Below are 19,119 nucleotides of genomic sequence, written 5' to 3' on the forward strand. Positions count from 1 at the left end.
ATAATGATGTCCATTTTCATCCTATGACATAATATTTTATATTTTCTAACTTGTTGATAATTGCTTCCATTTCACCTAAAACCTGCATTTTGTTTCCCCTTGGGTAGATTTTTGTTGTTGTTATTATTATTATACTTTAAGTTCTGGGATATGTGTAAAGACCATGCAGGATTGTTAAATAGGTATACATGTGCCATGGTGGTCTCCTGCAAGTATGAACCTGTCATCTACCTTAGGTATTTCTCCTAATGCTATCCCTCCCCTGGCCCTCCACCCTTTGACAGGCCCCAGTGTGTGATATTCCCCACCCTGTGTCTATGTGTTCTCATTGTTCAACTGCCACTTATGAGTGAGAACATAAGGTGTTTGGTTTTCTGTTCCTGTATTCGTTTACTGAGAATGATGGCTTCCAGCTTCATCTATGTCCCTGCAGAAGACATGAACTCATCTTTTTTATGCCTCCATAGTATTCCATGGTGTATATGTGCCACATTTTCTTAATCCAGTCTGTCATTGATGTACATTTGGGTTGATTCCAAGTCTTGGCTATTGTGAACAGTGGCACAATAAACAAATGTGTGCATGTGTCTTTATAATAGAATAATTTATAATCCTTTGGGTATATACCCAGTAATTGGATTGCTGGGTCAAATGGTATTTCTAGTTCTAGATCCTTGAGGAATCACCACACTGCCTTCCACAATGATTGAACTAATTTACACTCCCACAAACAGAGTAAAAACATTTCTATTTCTCCACATCCTCTTCAGCATCTGTTGTATCCTGACTTTTTAATGATCTCCATTCTAACTGGCATGAGATGGTATCTCATTGTTGTTTTTATTTGCATTTCTCTAATGACTTCTTTTGAAAAGTGTCTGTTCATATCCTTCACTCACTTCTTGATAGAGATGTTTTTTATTTTCTTTTAAATTTGTTTAAGTTCCTCCTGAGCTGATCTCACTGGAAGCTGCAGAACAGAGCTTTTCCTATTCTGTCATCTGTATTGTTCATGTAGATTATATTTATCTAAACAATTTCATCTATGTATTCTAATTATTTAACAATTTAATTTTATATTTTCTATGATGCTTACTGGATATTCATGCATACAATAAAAACTTAAAAATGCTTCTCAAGCATTACTCCTTGACCTGTTAAACATCCGTAGTAAACACAAAACTAGTCAATGAATCATAAATACGAAGCAGTCACATAACTAAGCTTTTGTTAACATTTTACCTTCTCCATTTTGATCAGGAAGCAATCAATAAAGTCCCGAGGGTTGTTTATGTCTATCGATTCTTGGTGTTCTTTTACTTTCTCCAAAATATAACTTTCCATAAAAGCAAGGTTTTTAAGTAATTTGTTGTGGGTTCCCGGGAAATAATCAATGATAGGGGGAAAATTATTGCATATCTAAGAGAAAACAATAATTTATTAAATTAAAAGCATTTAATAAAGGCATACATACCATATACCAAGCTCTGGTTGTAATTTAAAGCTATAAATATTAATAAAATATATTGTATATCTTGATGGGGAAATTTTTATTGTACATATGTAGTAATTCTCTGATTATAAAAGATTTGAGAAAGAAAATTCTGACCACAGAATCAAAGATGATAATCATTTCCTAGACTCATACCTCCTTTTTATAGTATAAAAGCATCTTTATATTAATTCTCTTACTTTTTACAACAATTCTTCTCTACAATCTTGAAATATAAGATGGTATGAATTACTACATTAATATTTTGGAGATGACAGCATAGGTTAAAAGAGTTTGCACAACCTGATTGATAGTACAAATCTAGTCCCTGCTATATTGATTTCTATCAAGCAGACTCTGAAATTGAATTAGCATTTTAGAAGTGGGAGGGGCTCAAAGATACTTCAAATTCCAACTGTGCACCAGAGCAGTTAAATGACTTCTGTAAAATCATACAATTATTATTTAGGCAGAGTATAAAACATGCCAATTCAGCACAGGGTAAAAGTGTGATGTCTGTTTATGGTTCATACACCAAAAAAACAATAATTTTTTCATTCCTAACCCAGCTATCTCAACAGCTAGAATCCCAACTGAGACATCAAACACCTCTGCCCTATTCAGTGTTTCTTGGCAGCTTCTATGGTTCCAAAGATTCTCTCTCCTTGAAGGAGATAATGTCTTTTAGATTAGGATATTTCTGTCACATAATATGACAAAGTGTGAATTGAAGGACAAGACTTGTGAGTAATGGAAGACCCCAAGTGCCTGGATGTCCATGGAGTGATATGTGCACACTTTGGGGCTGTCACCAAAGTACTTTATAGAAAGAGGACTTTGTAATTTAGTGGAAAAAACACTGATCAGGGAGCTAATGGACTTAGAAGCCCGATCTATATTGGGGTATTCATTTCCTGTGCATAAAATAAAGAGCTTTGCCATCTTTCCCAGATATTCACCCCACGGCTTTCTAGGCAAGACTGTAGTATTCAAAAATGTACTTCAGGGCTTGATCCATATAGAATTTTGGATTTCTCAGAAAAAAAAGACCATAAGTGGTCTCTCAGGAAGCAAAAATCTTGGCCTTACCTGGATCCAGGGGGTGCTCACAATCCTGATATTTTCATTCAATTTTTCCATCAAGTTAAGAAGTTGCTGATCTTTATAATCAAAACGTTTCTGGAAAATAATGGAGCAGATCACATTGCAGGGAGCACAGCCCAGGATGAAAGTGGGATCACAGGGTGAGGCTAAATGATTGGAAACAATTTTAAAATACGAGTAAACATTAGATATAAAACACTTTGTATTTGTTAACAGATAATAATAGTTTAGAAATTTTAAGCAATATCTTACCTACAAATTCCCTTAACAGCAAAAAAGAGTTTGGCATGCATAAAATCAACACATCACTTTTACATTAATCCTGAATTAACCATTACAGCCTAGCTGGTTAAATAACGTTGCTCAAATGCTAAATTTACATTCCCGGCCTATTTGTCTTTTACTTTGGAAAGAAAAAAAAGAGACCTTTTTGGAAACCAAATAATTCAAGTTTCAGAGGGAATCACATCAGTCTGCAAAGTCTGTAGACAACAAAGCACTGAGATAGAAAGGGCGAGAATAGTTGGGGATTTCAAACCTTTTATATTATAATGAATAGCTGAAAGAATCATGTATTGAACCAGTAGAGAGGAACTAGAGAGACTATGGGTGAATTCACGTATTTGAGAAAATAAATGTAAGAAGCAGAATGTGTTTTATGAGAAGGAAAACAAACATAAATGAATAGTATGCCTAAACATAGATTAGTTTGTCAAAAAAATTAAACAAAAACTTGTTATTTGAAATGTAAATCCCAGATAAGGCAAACAAGGAAAAGTAAATTAGGTAGGGCACAGTGGCTCACGCCTGTAATCCCAGCACTTTGGAAGGCCAAGGCAGGTGGATCACCTGATGTCAGGAGTTCAAGACCATTCTGGCCAACATGGTGAAACCCCATCTCTGCTAAGGATGCAAAAATTAGTCGAGTGTGGTGGTGGGTGCCTGTAATCCCAGCTACTTGGGAGGCTGAGGCAGGAGAATCACTTGAATCCAGGAGGCATAGGTTGCAGTGAGCTGATATCATACCAGTGCACTTCAACCTGGCAAAAGAGTGAGACTCCAACTCAAAAAAAAAAAGAAAAGAGAAAAGAAAAAAGTAAATTAATAAATGGAGTTTTTTGTTTCTTCTTTAGTTTTTTAAAAATGAATTTTCTCCTCTAGGAATTAAATGCCCATCGTCTCTAATCATCCTTCAAATTTAACTTATTTGAAATTTGACATTGATTAGACCAAGTCTACCATTTAATAGCTAAATAAATTAAATTATACGAAAGATTTTCTTGTTTGGTGGAGGATCTCTGAAATAAAGTTGTTGTAATCAAGTGATTGTTAAACTTTATATATTTTTAATTTTACTTTAACTTCTGGGATACATGTGCAGAATTGTGCAGATTTGTTACATAGGTATACATGTACCATGGTGGTTTGCTGCATCTATGAACCTGTCATCTAGGTTTTAAGCTCCACATGCATTAGGTATTTGTCCTAATGCTCTCCCTCCCCTTGCTCCCCAACCCCTCAACAGGCCCTGGTGTGTGATGTTACCCTTCCTGTGTCCATGTGTTCTCATTGTTCAACTCCCACTTATAAGTGGGAACATGCGGTGTTTGGTGTTCTATTCCTGTGTTAGTTTGCCGAGGATGATGGTTTCCAGCTTCATCCATGTCCCTGCAAAGGACATGAACGCATTCTTTTTTATGGCTGCATAGTAGTCCACAGTGTATATGTGCCACATTTTCTTTATCCAGTGTGTCATTGATGGGCATTTGGGTCAGTTCCAAGTCTTTGCTACTGTAAATAGTGCTGCAATAAACGTACATGTGTATGTATCTTTATAGTACAATGGTTTATAATCCTTTGGGTATATACCCAGTAGTGGGATTGCTAGATCAAATGGAATTTCTGGTTCTAGCATTGAGGAATCGCCACACTGTCTTCCACAGTGGTTGAAATAATTTACACTTCCACCAACAGTGTAAAAGCGTTCCTATTTCTCCACATTCTCACCAGCATCTCCTTTCCTAACTTATTAATGGTAGCCATTCTAACTGGCATGAGATTGTACCTCATTGTGGTTTTGATTTGCATTCTCTAATGACCAGTGGTGATGACCTTTTTTTCATATGTTTGTTGGCCAAATAAATGTCTTCTTTTGAGAAGTGTCTGTTGATATCCTTCACCTACTTTTTGATGGAGTTGTTTGTAGGAGATCCGTCAGAGAGGTGGGAGAAAGTATAGGGAAAGGAGCAGGCCTTCTGAAAGGTCGGAAGGCTCTGCATAGCTTCAGGTGAGAGTAGCTGAAGGCAGCTGTTCTCTGACCCTGAAGCAGAGGGTGAGAAGTATGCACAAGGGAGGGAAAGGGAAGTCATCTTGAACAGGCTTGTTTACTTATGTTGACCAGGAACTGACCTTTGATCATCCGTTCTTTTTTTTTTTTTTTTTTGAGACGGAGTCTCGCTCTGTCGCCCAGGCTGGAGTGCAGTGGCGCAATCTCGGCTCACTGCAAGCTCCGCCTCCCAGGCTCATGCCATTCTCCTGCCTCAGCCTCTCCAAGTAGCTGGGACTACAGGTGCCCGCCACCACGCCTGGCTAATTTTTTTGTATTTTTATTAGAGACGGTGTTTCACTGTGGTCTCGATCTCCTGACCTCGTGATCTGCCCGCCTCGGCCTCCCAAAGTGCTGGGATTACAAGCGTGAGCCACCGTGCCCGGCCTGATCATCCGTTCTTGATGTTCCCTGAAAGGGGAACGATAAATATTAATTACCTACAGATTGTGTGGGCTCCAGGTTTTCAGCATTGTGCCTGCACTGAATAAAAGCATGCAGCTCCAGCTTCTCGAGGCTACACTCTGGCCACTTCAGCCAGACAGTCCCCTAGCTGCTCTTACACTGCATACCTGTATATGAGTACTCATTTCATCCATTGGCCAGGGTCTGCAGGACAGACCCAGAAGTTTTATTGTTGTTATTGTTGTTGTTGTTGTTTTTCTTGTAAATTTGTTCAAGTTCCTTGTGGATTCTGGATATTAGACCTTAGTCAGATAGATAGATTGCAAAAATTTTCTTCCATTCTGTAGGTTGCCTGTTCACTCTTATGATAGTTTCCTTTGCGTGCAGAGGCTCTTTAGTTTACCACTTGTCAATTTTGGCTTTTGTTGCCATTGCTTTTGGTGTTTTAGTCATGAAGTCTTTGCCCATGCTTATGTCCTGAATGGTATTACCTAGGTTTTTCTCTAGGGTTTTTATGGTTTTAGGTTTTATGTTTAAGTCTTCAATCTATCTTGAGTTAATTTTTTATAAGATGTAAGGAAGGGATCCAGTTTCTCTTTTCTGCATATGGCTAGGCAGTTTGTCCAACACCATTTATTAAATAGGGAATCTTTTTCCCATTGCTTTTTTTGTCAGGTTTGTTGAAGATCAGATGGTTGTAGATGTGTGGCATTATTTCTGAGGCCTCTGTTCTGTTCCATTGGTCTATATATCTGTTTTGGTATCAGTACCAGGTTGTTTTGGCTACTGTAGCCTTGTAGTATAGTTTGAAGTCAGGTAGCATGATGACTCCAGCTTTGTTCTTTTTGCTTAGGATTGTCTTGGCTTTACAAGCTCTTCTTTGTTTCCATATGAAATTTAAAGTAGTTTTTTCTAGTTCTGTGAAGAAAGTCAATGGCAGCTTGATGGAAATAGCATTGAACCTATAAATTAATTTTGGCAGTATGGCCATTTTTGCAATATTGATTCTTACTATTCATGAGCATGGAACGTTTTTCCATTTGTTTGTGTAATCTCTTAATTCCCTGAGCAGTGGTTTGTAGCTCTCCTTGAAGAGGTCTTTCACATCCCTTTTAAGTTGTATTTCTAGGCATTTTATTCTCTTGGTAGCAGTTGTGAATGGGAGTTCACTCATGATTTGGCTCTCTGCTTGTCTATTATTGGTGTGTAGGAATGCTTGTGATTTTTGCACATTGAACTTGTATCCTGAGACTTTGCTGAAGTTGCTTATCAGCATAAACAGTTTTGGGGATGAGACAATGGGGTTTTCTAAATATACAATCATGTCGTCTGTAAACAGAGACAATTTGACTTCCTCTCATCCTATTTCAATACCGTTTATTTCTTTCTCTTGCCTGATTGCCCTGGTGAGAACTTCCAATACTATGTTGAACAGGAGTGGTGAGAGAGGTCATCTTTGTCTTGCTCTGGTTTTTAAAGGGAATGCTTCCAGATTTTGCCCATTCGATATGATATTGGCTATGGGTTTGTCATAAATAGCTCTTATTATTTTGAAGTATTAAACTTTATATTTAAAGAGCTTCCAAATTCACACCTATAGGCCCTAAATAGTGACTTTAGTCAGAAGTACTTTGAATGAATAGCAAGGCATTGAACAGCTGGAAGTCTGTTGAGTATGTGTGTATCATTCACAGATAAATCTGATTTTCAGTCTTTCACTTCATTTGGAAAACAGAATTTAAAAATGAGGTAATTTGGTATCCAAGCTGATAAACAGATTCATTGTAAAACTTCATAGGTGAGTAGAGTTGGCAGTGGAAAATAATAATAAATTTCTAAGCCAAAATTTCATAAATATTGTTGGAAAGAGATAAGCAAAATGAAACAGAGCCAAATTATACTTAAGGAATAAAAATTACAGTTATTACTAATAATTAAAATCTAGTTATATAAATTATTTTATAAATTGACATTTGTCTATTTCACAGAATTATGTTATAGCATATGTTTACTCAAAATAAATCAATAGAGTAACAAGAAATAATCAACACTATTTTTAAAATAATGCTGTATTTACAGAGAAATAAAAATTGATGAGAACTGCACTAAGATATGCCTAAGCAATAAAAACTGTAGAATGTCATTACTGGCCAGGACGGCAAGCACTGGCCTAAAAGAAACCATAGACAAGTCAGTGAGGCTGACCATACAAACACAGTCCAATTAAATAAAAGCACATGCCATTTGGTTCATGCTCCCTAGGGGTGTGATAGGGCCATTCCCGCCATGTCCACTTGTCAAGTATTCTCTGGTGACATGCTCTGGAATAGGTAATGGAAAAAACACTGCTCTTTAACTCTGCCAAAATATGAACTCAAAATGTATATTCATCATTTCTTATTTGAAAACAAATAAGCAAAGTTCAGGAGAACATAGGATTAAATGAACCTTTTATACCCACACTGTATGCACAGTCATGCCTGTACACACACAGCACAAATATGTGCAAATTCCCTTGGCTCTCAGCTTCAAACCCTGCTTCACATGAGCTAACAACCAGGACTCCAAATAGAAGATCTGGCCACCCCTGAAATGTTTCCAAGAATGTCAGTAGAGAAGATAGTAGAACAGTAAGGTCAGTGATATGGAGTAGGGTCACCCACCCTTGGTTTTTCTCAACTCCTCCACAAGGCAGCGGGCTTCCTCTTGAACACGGTCTTCAATGCTCCTCTTCCCCATCCCAAAATTCCGCAGCGTCATGAGGGAGAAACGCCGGATCTCCTTCCATCTCTTTCCATTGCTGAAAACAATTCCTAACAGGAAGAGAAACAGAAACTAGGAGGGAGATCCCAGGCAAGAAAGAGGAAGCTGACACTGGGCAGCCATGTGGATGGGCCAAGCTCTGCCCAAGAAGTTCTGCTAGTCTGTTTTCCATCCTCCCCATCCCCAAGACCGATGCTGAAACAGGCACATGCACACCTACCAAATCCTCTGTTAGCTCTTTCAGCCAGTGGGAAATGGCCTCTTCCAGAAAATTCCTCTCCAAGATCAATCAGGGCTTCCTTCACCGCTTCATATCCATGCAGCACCACCACACGTTTCAGGCCAAAATACAGAGTGAACACAGGGCCATAGACTTTTGAGAGCTAGAAAAGGAGACACAGTTAACAGCAAATGAAGTCACTGTTTCATCCATTTACTAAGCCTGACTTAGATTCATATTTTCATTGTATTTGTATGCTTTTATTCAGTCACACAGGCTCAAATATTTCTGAATTGTATATATAAACACGATGATGATTATTATACTTGCCACTCAGATGGCCTATGATGTGCAAGGCAATGGTCAGACAATTGCTACACAGATTACAATTAATCCTTACACCAACATATTCAGCAGTCTATTTGCTCTATTTTAAACAAACTAACTGAGCTAAGAGAATGACAAATTCATTTTCAGTGTCCCACAGCTAATATACAAAAGACCCAAATTTGAAACTTTGTTTATTCAAACAATCATTCTTGAGAAATTTATCAGCACTCTTGTGTCTACCTTAAGACAAATACCAGAACTAACAATTTCCTGGTCTAACAGCCTTTTATGATTAGCATGTACCATAGCATTTATAGTAATAAGACCTCTCTATGGACTCCACCTAGAACTCCTAAAAGCCCATGTAGAGGTCCCCATTGCTGGGTCAATAGTCCCCACAGCAGTACTCCTAAAATTAGGTGGCTATGGGATTATACGAATCACCTTAATCCTTAACCCCCTCACAGAGTTTATAGCTTATTCCTCCCTCAGGCTATCCCTATGAGGAATAATCATAACAAGCTCAATTTGCCTGTGCCAAACTGATCTAAAATCACTCATTACTTACTCCTCCATAAGCCACATGTCACTTATTATCATGGCTCTTCTCATTAAAACCCCCTGAAGTTTTACAGGTGCAACTGCCCTAATAATTACCCATGGACTAACCTCATCCCTATTATTCTGCCTTGCAAATTCAAACTACAAACAAGTATACAGCCAAACTGAGAGGTGAAGCTGTCTGGGCTTCTGGGTCGGGTGGGGACTTGGAGAACTTTTCTCTCTAGCTAAAGGTTTGTAAACATGCCAATTAGTGCTCTGTGACTAGCTAAAGGTTTGTAAACGCACCAATCAGCACTCTGTAAAAATGCACCAATCAGCGCTCTGTGTCTAGCTAAAGGTTTGTAAACACACCAATCAGCACTCTGTAAAAATGGATCAATCAGCACTCTGTAAAATGGAACAATCAGCATTCTGTAAAATGGACAAATCAGCAGGACATGGGTGGGGCAAACAAGGGAATAAAAGCTGGCCACCCAAGCCAGCAGCGGCAACCTTCTTGGGTCCCCTTCCACACTGTGGAAGCTTTGTTCTTTCACTCTTCACAATAAATCTTGCTGCTGCTCACTCTTTGTGTCTTCACTACCTTTATGAGCTGTAACACTCTCTGTGAAGGTCTGTAGCTTCACTCCTGAAGCCAGTGAGACCACGAACCCACCAGGAGGAACGAACAACTCCAGACGTGCCACCTTTAAGAGCTGTAACACTCAATGCAAAGGTCTGCAGGTTCACTCCTGAAGGCAGCAAGACCACAAACCCACCAGGAGGAATGAACAACTCTGGACGTGACACCTTTAAGAGCTGTAACACTCACTGCAAAGGTCTGCAGGTTCACTCCTGAAGGCAGCAAGACCACAAACCCACCAGGAGGAATGAACAACTCTGGACGTGCCAACTTTAAGAGCAGTAACCCTCACTGAGAAGGTCTGTGGCTTCACTCCTGAAGTCAGAAAGACCATGAACCCACCAGGAGGAATGAACAACTCTGGATGCACCACCTTTAAGAGCTGTAACATTCAATGCAAAAGTCTGCAGCTTCACTCCTGAAGTCAGCAAGACCATGAACCCACCAGAAGGAAGAAACTCTGGACACATCTGAACATCTGGAGAAACAAATTCCGGACACATCATCTTTAAGAACTGTAACACTCACCACGAGGGTCCGCAGCTTCATTCTTGAAGTCAGTGAGACCAAGAACCCACCAGAAGGAACCAATTCCAGACACATTTTGGTGACAATGAAGGGACTTTTGCCCATCGCCAAGCAGTGAGTACCATTGGATCCCTTTCTCTTGCTATTCTGTCCTATTTTTCCTTAGAATTCGGGGGCTAAATACCGGGCACCTGTCAGCCAGTTAAAAGTGACCAGCGTGGCCACCAGACTAAAGACATAGGTGTCAGGCTTTCTGGGAAAGGGCTCTCTAACAATCCCTGGCTCTTTGGAGTTGGGAGCGTTGGTTTGCCTGGAACCAGCTTCCACTTTTCCTGTATTTCTGGGCTGAGCCAAGGGTCAACAGAGAGGAAAGCCATTCAGCTCCGGGGTCCCGACAACAAGTTGGTTGGCCCTGTGGCCATGACCAGAACTCTCAAAGTCATGTCACCCAAGCAAGACTTGCCCATCTATCCTATCTATCCTGACCCTTGCCTCCTGGGTCCTAATGCCTGCCAGACAAACTTCCTCTTGCCTCTCTTCTCCGAGGCTAGTCCCACTTCTAAAAACCACTGCCTGTCTCTGGTGCTTTTCTAGTTTCTCCCAAATGAATGATTTCTAGTATAAACTCCAGGACTCTGTTACCTTCTTTAGGTACCCAGGCTCACCAATCAGAAAGACATAATTTTTGCCCAAAGCCCCAGTTTAGGGAGTACTATCTGGAATTTTAGAATCCCTCCTCAGACAAGCAGGCCTAACAAAAACTATTCCTGAAGCTAGGATATGGGGAGCCTGAGAAATTCTATTCTTCCTATTCATATAAATGAGGACAAAAGGCATCACTCTTCCAACTCTGGAGATCCCTTCCCTCCCTCAGGGTATGACCCTCCACTTCATTTTTGGGGCATAACATCTTTATAGGACACAGGTAAAGTCCAAATACTAACAGGAGAACACTTAGGACTCTAACAGGTTTTCAAGAATGCGTTGGTAAGGGCCACTAAATCTGATTTTTCTCAGTCCTCTTTGTGGTCTAGGAGGACAGGCAAGGGTACAGGTTTTCAAGAATGCATTGGTAAGGGCCACTAAATCTGACCTTCCTCAGTCCTCCTTGTGGTCTAAGAGGAAAACTAGTGTTTCTGCTGCTTTGTCAGTGAGCACAACTATTCCGATCAGCAAGGTCCAGGGACCATTTTGGGTTCTTGGGCAAGAGGTGTTTCTGCTGCTGCATCAGTGAGTACAACTATTCTGATCAGCAGGGTCCAGGGACTGTTGCAGGTTCCTGGGCAGGAGAGAAATAAACAAACCAAAACCATGGAGAGTTTTGTCTTTCAGACAGAAGACAATCAGGCATCAACAGGCTCACCCTTGAAATGTATCCTAAACCATTGGGACCAATTTGACTCACAAAACCTGAAAAAGAGGTGGCTCATTTTTTTCTGCACTATGGCCTGGCCCCACTATTCTCTCTCTGTTGGGGAAAAATGGCCACCTGAGGGAAGTATAAATTACAATGCTATCCTGCAGCTTGGCCTTTTCTGTAAGAGGAAAGGCAAATGGAGTGAAATATCTTATGTCCAAGCTTTCTTTTCATTGAAGGAGAATACACAACTATGCAAAGCTTGCAATTTACATCCCACAGGAGGACCTTTCAGCTTACCCCCATATCCTAGCCTCCCTATAGTTCCACTTCCTATTAATGATAAGCCTCCTCTAATCTCCCCTTCCTAGAAAGAAATAAACAAAGAAATCTCCAAAGGTCCACAAAAACCCCCAGGCTATCAGTTATGTCCCCTTCAAGCTGTAGGGGAAGGGGAATTTGGCCCAACCTGGGTACATGGCCCCTTTTCCCTCTCTGATTTAAAGCAGATCAAGGCAGACCTGGGGAAGTTTTCAGATGATCCTGATAGGTACATAGATGTCCTACAGGGTCTAGGACAAACCTTCGATCTCACTTGGAGAGATGTCACGCTATTGTTAGATCAAACCCTGGCCTTTAATGAAAAGAATGTGGCTTTAGCTGCAACCTGAGAGTTTGGAGATACCTAGTATCTTAGTCAAGTAAATGATAGAATGACAGCTAAAGAAAGGGACAAATTCCCTACTGGTCAGCAACCCATCCCCGGTAGGGATCCCCACTGGGACCTTGACTCAGATCATGGGGACTGGAGTGATAAACATCTGTTGACCTGTGTTCTAGAAGGACTAAGGAGAATTAGGAAAAAGCCCATGAATTATTCAATGATGTCCACCATAACTCAAGGAAAGGAAGAAAATCCTTCTGCCTTCCTCAAGTGGCTACAGGAGTCCTTAAGAAAATATACTCCCCTGTCACCCAACTCACTAGAGGGTCAACTGATCTTAAAAGATAAGTTTATTACCCAATCAGCTGCAGATATCAGGAGAAAGCTCCAAAAGTGAGCCCTGGGCCCTGAACAAAATCCGGAGACATTATTAAACCTGGCAACCTCGGTGTTCTGTAACAGGTACCAAGAGGAACAGGCCCAAAAGGAAAAGTGAGATTAGAGAAAGGCTGCAGCCTTAGTCATGGCTTTCAGACAAACAAAGCTTGGTGGTTCAGAGAGGACAGAAATTGGAGCAGGGCAATCACCTGGTAGGGCTTGTTATCAGTGTGGTTTACAAGGACACTTTTAAAAGATTGTCCAATGAGAAACAAGCCGCCCCCCTCGCCCATGTCTGCTATGCCAAGGCAATCACTGGAAGGCACACTGCCCCAGAGTGCAATGGTTCTCTGGACCAGAAGCCCCCAACCAGATGATCCAACAACAGGACTCAGGGTGCCCAGGGCAAGCGCCAGCTCATGTCATCACCCTCACTGAGCCCCGGGTATGTTTAGCCATTGAGGGCCAGGAAATTGACTTCCTCCTGGACACTGGTGTGGCCTTCTCAGTGTTAATCTCCTGTCCTGGATGACTGTCCTCAAGGTCCATTACCATCTAAGGAATCCTGGAACAGCCTGTAACCAGGTATTTCTCCCACCTCCTCAGTTGTAATTAGGAGACTTTGCTCTTTTCACATGCCTTTCTTGTTATGCCTGAAAGTCCCACACCCTTATTAGGGAGGGATATATTAATGAAAGCTGGAGCTATTATCTACATGAATATGGGAAACAAGTTATCCATTTATTGTCCCCTACTTGAGGGAATTAACCCTGAAGTCTGGGCACTGGAAGGACAATTTGGAAGGGCAAAAAATGCCTACCCAGTCCAAAGCAGGCTAAAAGACCCTGCCACTTTTCCTTATCAAAGGCAATATCCCTTAAGGCCTGAAGCTCATGAAGGATTACAGGATATTGTTAAACATTTAAAAGCTCAAGGCTCAGCAAGGAAAGGCAGCAGTCCCTGCAACAACCCAATTCTAGGAGTATGAAAACCAAACGGCCAGTGGAGACTAGTGCAAGATCTTATAGTCATCAATGAGGTAATTCCTCTATATCCAGTTGTACCCAACCCCTATACCCTGCTCTGTCAAATACCAGAGGTAGCAGAATGGTTCACTGTTCTGGATCTCAAGGATGCCTTCTTCTGTATTCCCCTGCACTCTGACTCCCAGTTTCTCTTTGCCTTTGAGGATCCCTCAGACCACATGTCCCAACTTACGTGGATGGTCTTGCCCCAAGGGCTTAGGGATAGCCCTCATCTGTTTGGTCAGGCACTGGCCCAAGATCTAGGCCAGTTCTCAAGTCCAGGCACTCTGTTCCTTCAGTACGTGGATGATTTACTTTTGGCTATCAGTTCGGAAGCCTCATGCCAGCAGGCTACTCTAGATCTCTTGAACTTTCTAGCTAATCAAGGGTACAAGGCGTCTAGGTCGAAGGCCCAGCTTTGCCTACAGCAGGTCAAATATCTAGGCCTAATCTTAGCCAGAGGGATCAGGGCCCTCAGCAAGGAATGAATACAGCCTATGCTGGCTTATCCTCACCCTAAGACATTAAAACCGTTGTGGGCATTCCTTGGAATCACCGACTTTTGCCGACTATGTATCCCCAGATACAGCGAGATAGCCAGGCCCCTCTATACTCTAATCAAGGAGACCCAGAGGGCAAATACTCATCTAGTAGAATGGGAACCAGGGGCAGAAACAGCCTTCAAAACCTTAAAGCAGGCCCTAGTACAAGCTCCAGCTTTAAGCCTTCCCACAGGACAAAACTCTTTATTTGTCACAGAGAGAGCAGGGATACCTCTTGGAGTCCTTACTCAGACTCGTGAGACAACCCCACAACCAGTGGTATACCTAAGCAAGGAAGTTGATGTTGTGGCAAAAGGCTGGCCTCACTGTTTATGGGCAGTTGTGGCAGTGGCTGTCTTAGTGTCAGAGGCTATCAAAATAATACAAGGAAAAATTCTCACTGTCTGGACTACTCATGATGTAAATGGCATACTAGGTGCCAAAGGAAGTTTATGGCTATCAGACAACTGCCTACTTAGATATCAGGTGCTACTCCTTGAGGAACTGGTGCTTCAAATACATACATGCATAGCCACCAACCCTGCCACTTTTCTCCCAGAGGATGGGGAACCAATGTAGCATGACTGCCAACAAATTACAGTCCAGATTTATGCCACCTGAAATGAGCTCTTAGAAGTCCCCTTAGCTAATCCTGACCTTAACCTATATACCAATGGAAGTTCATTTGTGGAGAATGGGATATGAAGGGCAGGTTATGCCATAGTTAGTGGTGTAACCATACTTGAAAGTAAGCCTCTTCCCACAGGGACCAGCGCCCAGTTAGCAGAACTGCTGGCACTTACCCGAGCCTTAGAACTGGGAAAGGGAGAGAGAATAAATGTGTATACAAATAGTAAGTATGCTTATCTAATCCTACATGCCCATGCTGCAATATGGAAAGAAAGGGAGTTCCTAACCTCTGGGGGAACCCCCATTAAATACCACAAGGAAATTATGGAGTTATTGCGCTCAGTGCAAAAACCCAAGGCAGTGGCAGTCTTACACTGCCAAAGCCATCAGAAAGGTGAAGGACAAAAGGCAGAATGAAACCATCAGGCAGACGCTGAGGCCAAAATTGCTGCCAGGCGGAACCTCCCATTAGAAATACCTACGGAAGGACCCTTGGTATGGAACAAACCCTTCCAAGAGATTAAGCCTCAGTATTCCCTGACTGAAACAGAATGGGGACTTTCACAGGGGCATAGTTTTCTCTCCCTTCAGCATGGTTAATGACAGAAGAAGGAAAGGTACTTATACCTGAAGCCAGCCAGTGGAAAATACTTAAAGCCCTCCTCCAAACTTTTCATATGGGTATTGAAAACACTAATCAAATGGCCAAATCCCTATTTACAGGGCCAAATCTCCTCTGGACAATCCGACAGGTAGTCGAAGCCTGTGAGGTGTGCCAAAGGAATAATCCCTTGGTCCATTGTAAGGCCCCTTTGGGGGAACAAAGAATAGGTCACTATCCTGGAGAGGAGTGGCAATTAGACTTCACCCATATGCCTAAGTCAAAGGATTTCAATACTTGTTGGTCTGTGTTGATACCTTTATAAACTGGATAGAAGCTTTCCCATGCAAGATAGAGAAGGCTCAGAAAGTGAGTAAAGTCCTAATTCATGAAATAATTCTTAGATTTGGGCTTCCCCAAAGCTTACAGAGTGACAATGGTCTGGCTTTTAAAGCCATGATAACTTAGGGAATTTCCAGGGTGCTAGGGATACAATATCACCTTCATTGCACCTGAAGGCCACAATCCTCAGGGAAGGTCAAGAAGGCAAATGAAACACTCAAGAGGCACTTAAGGAAACTAACACAAGAATCTCATCTCCCATGGCCTACTCTTTTGTCCATGGCCTTGTTGAGAATCCGAAATTCTCCTCACAAAATGGGGCTCAGTCCAAATGAAATGCTGTATGGATGGCCTTTTTTCACAAATGACTTCCTACTTGATCAGGAAATGGCCAACTTGGTCAAAGATATAACTTCTTTGGCAAAATATCAATGAAACCTTAAAAACCTACCTGAAGGATGTCACAGAGAAAAGGGAACAGAGTTATTTCAACCAGGAGATCTAGTGTTGATCAAATCTCTCACCTCTACCTCCCTATCTATGGCCTCTTTGTGGGGAAGGACCATACTCAGTAATCCTCTCTAACCCCACTGCAGTTAAGGTGTAGGAGTGGAATCTTGGATTCACCACACCTGAGTTAATTTTGAACATCCCCTGAGGAACATGCAGGACCATCAACTCAGCAGTCCCAATATCAGCCAGACCAGCCTCGATACACCTGCGAACTGTTGGAGGACTTGCATCTCTTATTTTGGAAGGAAACATCCCAGACTAAAAAGGCTCCTACCACTGATCCTGAAGAAAGGCCCCTTCCTCCTTAAAAAAGATAAGTGAAAACCTACATAATCTTTAACCTTAACACCTCTTCTTGCCCCTTTAATGGAACCCTTTTACTATTTCATCATATTATTAAGCAGCATACTAACCATACTCTTTGCAATAGGACTATATACTGTAGCTCCTGCTGGGATGAAAATCCTAATCACATCAACCTTCTTTCTATCTTCCTTCCTTCTGACAGCAATTTACTCCTACCTTTAACTTGGCCTGGATAAAATGATCTCATCTTCCAGAGCACCATCTTTACCTTCCTATTTACTCTTTGCCTATCTATCCCTCTTGCTTCCTTGGATACCTCATACAATCGCCCCTCCCTTTCCACTAGCTCCTAATTATCTCTACAAGAATCTCAAATTAACCCATTCTTTGTTAAACCAGTCCAATCCTTCCCTGGCAAATGATTGTTCGCTTTGTATCTCTCTATCAACCTCTGCTTACATTGCCACCCCCATTCCCACAAAAAACTGGGTCTTTACCAACTTAACCTACCACCCTCATTATGAAGGAAAAGACCCTTTCCAACTTCTAAATATGCAATCATTAGCTGACTTCTCCATCTCTGATAGGACCAAGAATACCCTAACAGGACGTGCAATCCAACTTTAACGTTCTTACATTTCCACCTCACCTATTACACAAGCAATGAAAAGCCCATACACAGCCCTGTAACTACAAATACCATCTTAACTTTCCAAGCCCCTGTATGCATCCAATGCAACCTGTTATCAGGCCTGCCCCTGGGGCACCTACTACCCCATCAGTATAATTACACCCTACAACTTCAAGCCCCAACTGATCATAGTAACTTCCAAGTCACTCAAGCAGCTCTATTCAGATGGACTGTCCACTTCTCAGGGCCCCAAAAAATCATCACCTCCTCCCTGCTTAACAAACAGTCCAGGTTTTGTAATGGCAAACACTCCCTGCATGACCATTCACCCCTGGACCCCCTGCAGCAGCTCCCCCACCACTAGTAAATGTCTTCTCATCCCCTTTCAATCACTCTCTTGAGTGGTTCCTAGTAGACACAAAACGGTTTTTTCTTCAGTGGGAAAATAGAACACAGGGAGCCACTCAGTTTGCTCCCAACACCCCTTTCCAGCCACTCACCAGAGCTACCTTGGCAAGTACTCTAGGAGTATGGGAAAATGAAAACAACAAACACACACCTTTTTAACATACGCAACCAGTTGTGTCTACCCAGCCAAGGTATATTCTTCTTATGTGGAATGTCGACCTATATCTGCCTTCCCACTAACTGGACTGGCACCTGCACCTTAGTCTTTCTAAGTCCCAACATAAACATTGCCCCAGGAAATCAGACCATAACATTACCCCTCAAAACTCAACTCCATCAGTGCAAAGCCATACAACTACTACTAATATCCCTACTTATAGGGTTAGGAATGGCTACTGCTACAGGAACCGGAATAGCCAGTTTGTCTACTTCATTATCCTACTACCACATACTCTCAAAGAATTTCTCAGTTTACAAGAAATAACAAAATCTATCCTTACTCTACAATCCCAAATAGACTCTTTGGCAACAGTTACTCCCCAAAACCACTGAGGACTAGACCTCCTCACTGCTGAGAAAGGAGGACTCTGCACCTTCTTAGGGGAAGAGTGTTATTTTTACACTAACCAATCAGGAATAGTATGAGATGCTGTCCAGCATTTACAGGAAACGGCTTCTGAAATCAGACAATGCCTTTCAAACTCTTATACCAACCTCTGAAGTTAGGCAACATGGCTTCTCCCCTTTCTAGGTCCCATGGCAGCCATCTTGCTATTACTTGCCTTTGGGCCCTGTATTTTTAACCTCCTTGTCAAATTTGTTTCCTCTAGGATCAAAGCCATCAAGCTACAGATGGTCTTACAAATGGAACCCCAAATGAGCTCAACTAACAACTCCTACTGAGGACACCTGGACTGACCCACTGGCCCTTTCACTGGCCTAAAGAGTTCCCCTCTGGAGGACACTACAACTGCAGGGCCCCTTCTTTGCCCCTCTCCAGCAGGAAGTAGATAGAGTGGTCATCACCCAATTCCCAACAGCAGCTGGGGTGTCCTGTTTAGAGGGGGGATTGAGACATGAAGCTGGCTGGGCTTCTGGGTCGGGTAGGGACTTGGAGAACTTTTCTGTTTAGCTAAAGGATTGTAAACACACCAATCAGTGCTCTGTGTCTAGATAAAGGTTTGTAAATGCACCAATCAGTACTCTGTAAAAACAGACCAATCAGCACTCTGTAAAATGGACAAATCAGCACTCTGTAAAATAGACCAATAAGCAGGACATGGGTGGGGCCAAATAAGGGAATAAAAGCTGCCCACCTGAGCCAGCAGCGGCAACCTGCTCAGGTCCCCTTCCATGCTGTGGAAGCTT

General features: G+C 41.8%; 1 protein-coding gene across 3 annotated transcripts in view; it reads right to left on the reverse strand.

Annotated features, from left to right (window-relative positions):
- Positions 1 to 19,119, reverse strand: part of CYP2C19 (cytochrome P450 family 2 subfamily C member 19) — a 104,981-nt gene that overhangs the window by 40,879 nt on the left and 44,983 nt on the right. For 2 of the 3 annotated variants that reach the window (XM_063629658.1, XM_055255056.2), the window contains 4 exons: positions 8,311 to 8,473; positions 7,991 to 8,140; positions 2,582 to 2,742; positions 1,243 to 1,419 (listed from right to left, as the gene is read on the reverse strand). In XM_063629658.1, the coding sequence (XP_063485728.1) occupies positions 1,243 to 1,419; positions 2,582 to 2,742; positions 7,991 to 8,140; positions 8,311 to 8,473 (651 nt within the window). The remainder of the gene's footprint in view (positions 1 to 1,242; positions 1,420 to 2,581; positions 2,743 to 7,990; positions 8,141 to 8,310; positions 8,474 to 19,119) is intronic. The other variant, XM_055255064.2, reaches the window with a different exon arrangement.

The sequence above is a fragment of the Symphalangus syndactylus genome, chromosome 2 (genome assembly GCF_028878055.3).
Source record: "Symphalangus syndactylus isolate Jambi chromosome 2, NHGRI_mSymSyn1-v2.1_pri, whole genome shotgun sequence".
Classification (NCBI taxonomy): Eukaryota; Metazoa; Chordata; class Mammalia; order Primates; family Hylobatidae; genus Symphalangus; species Symphalangus syndactylus.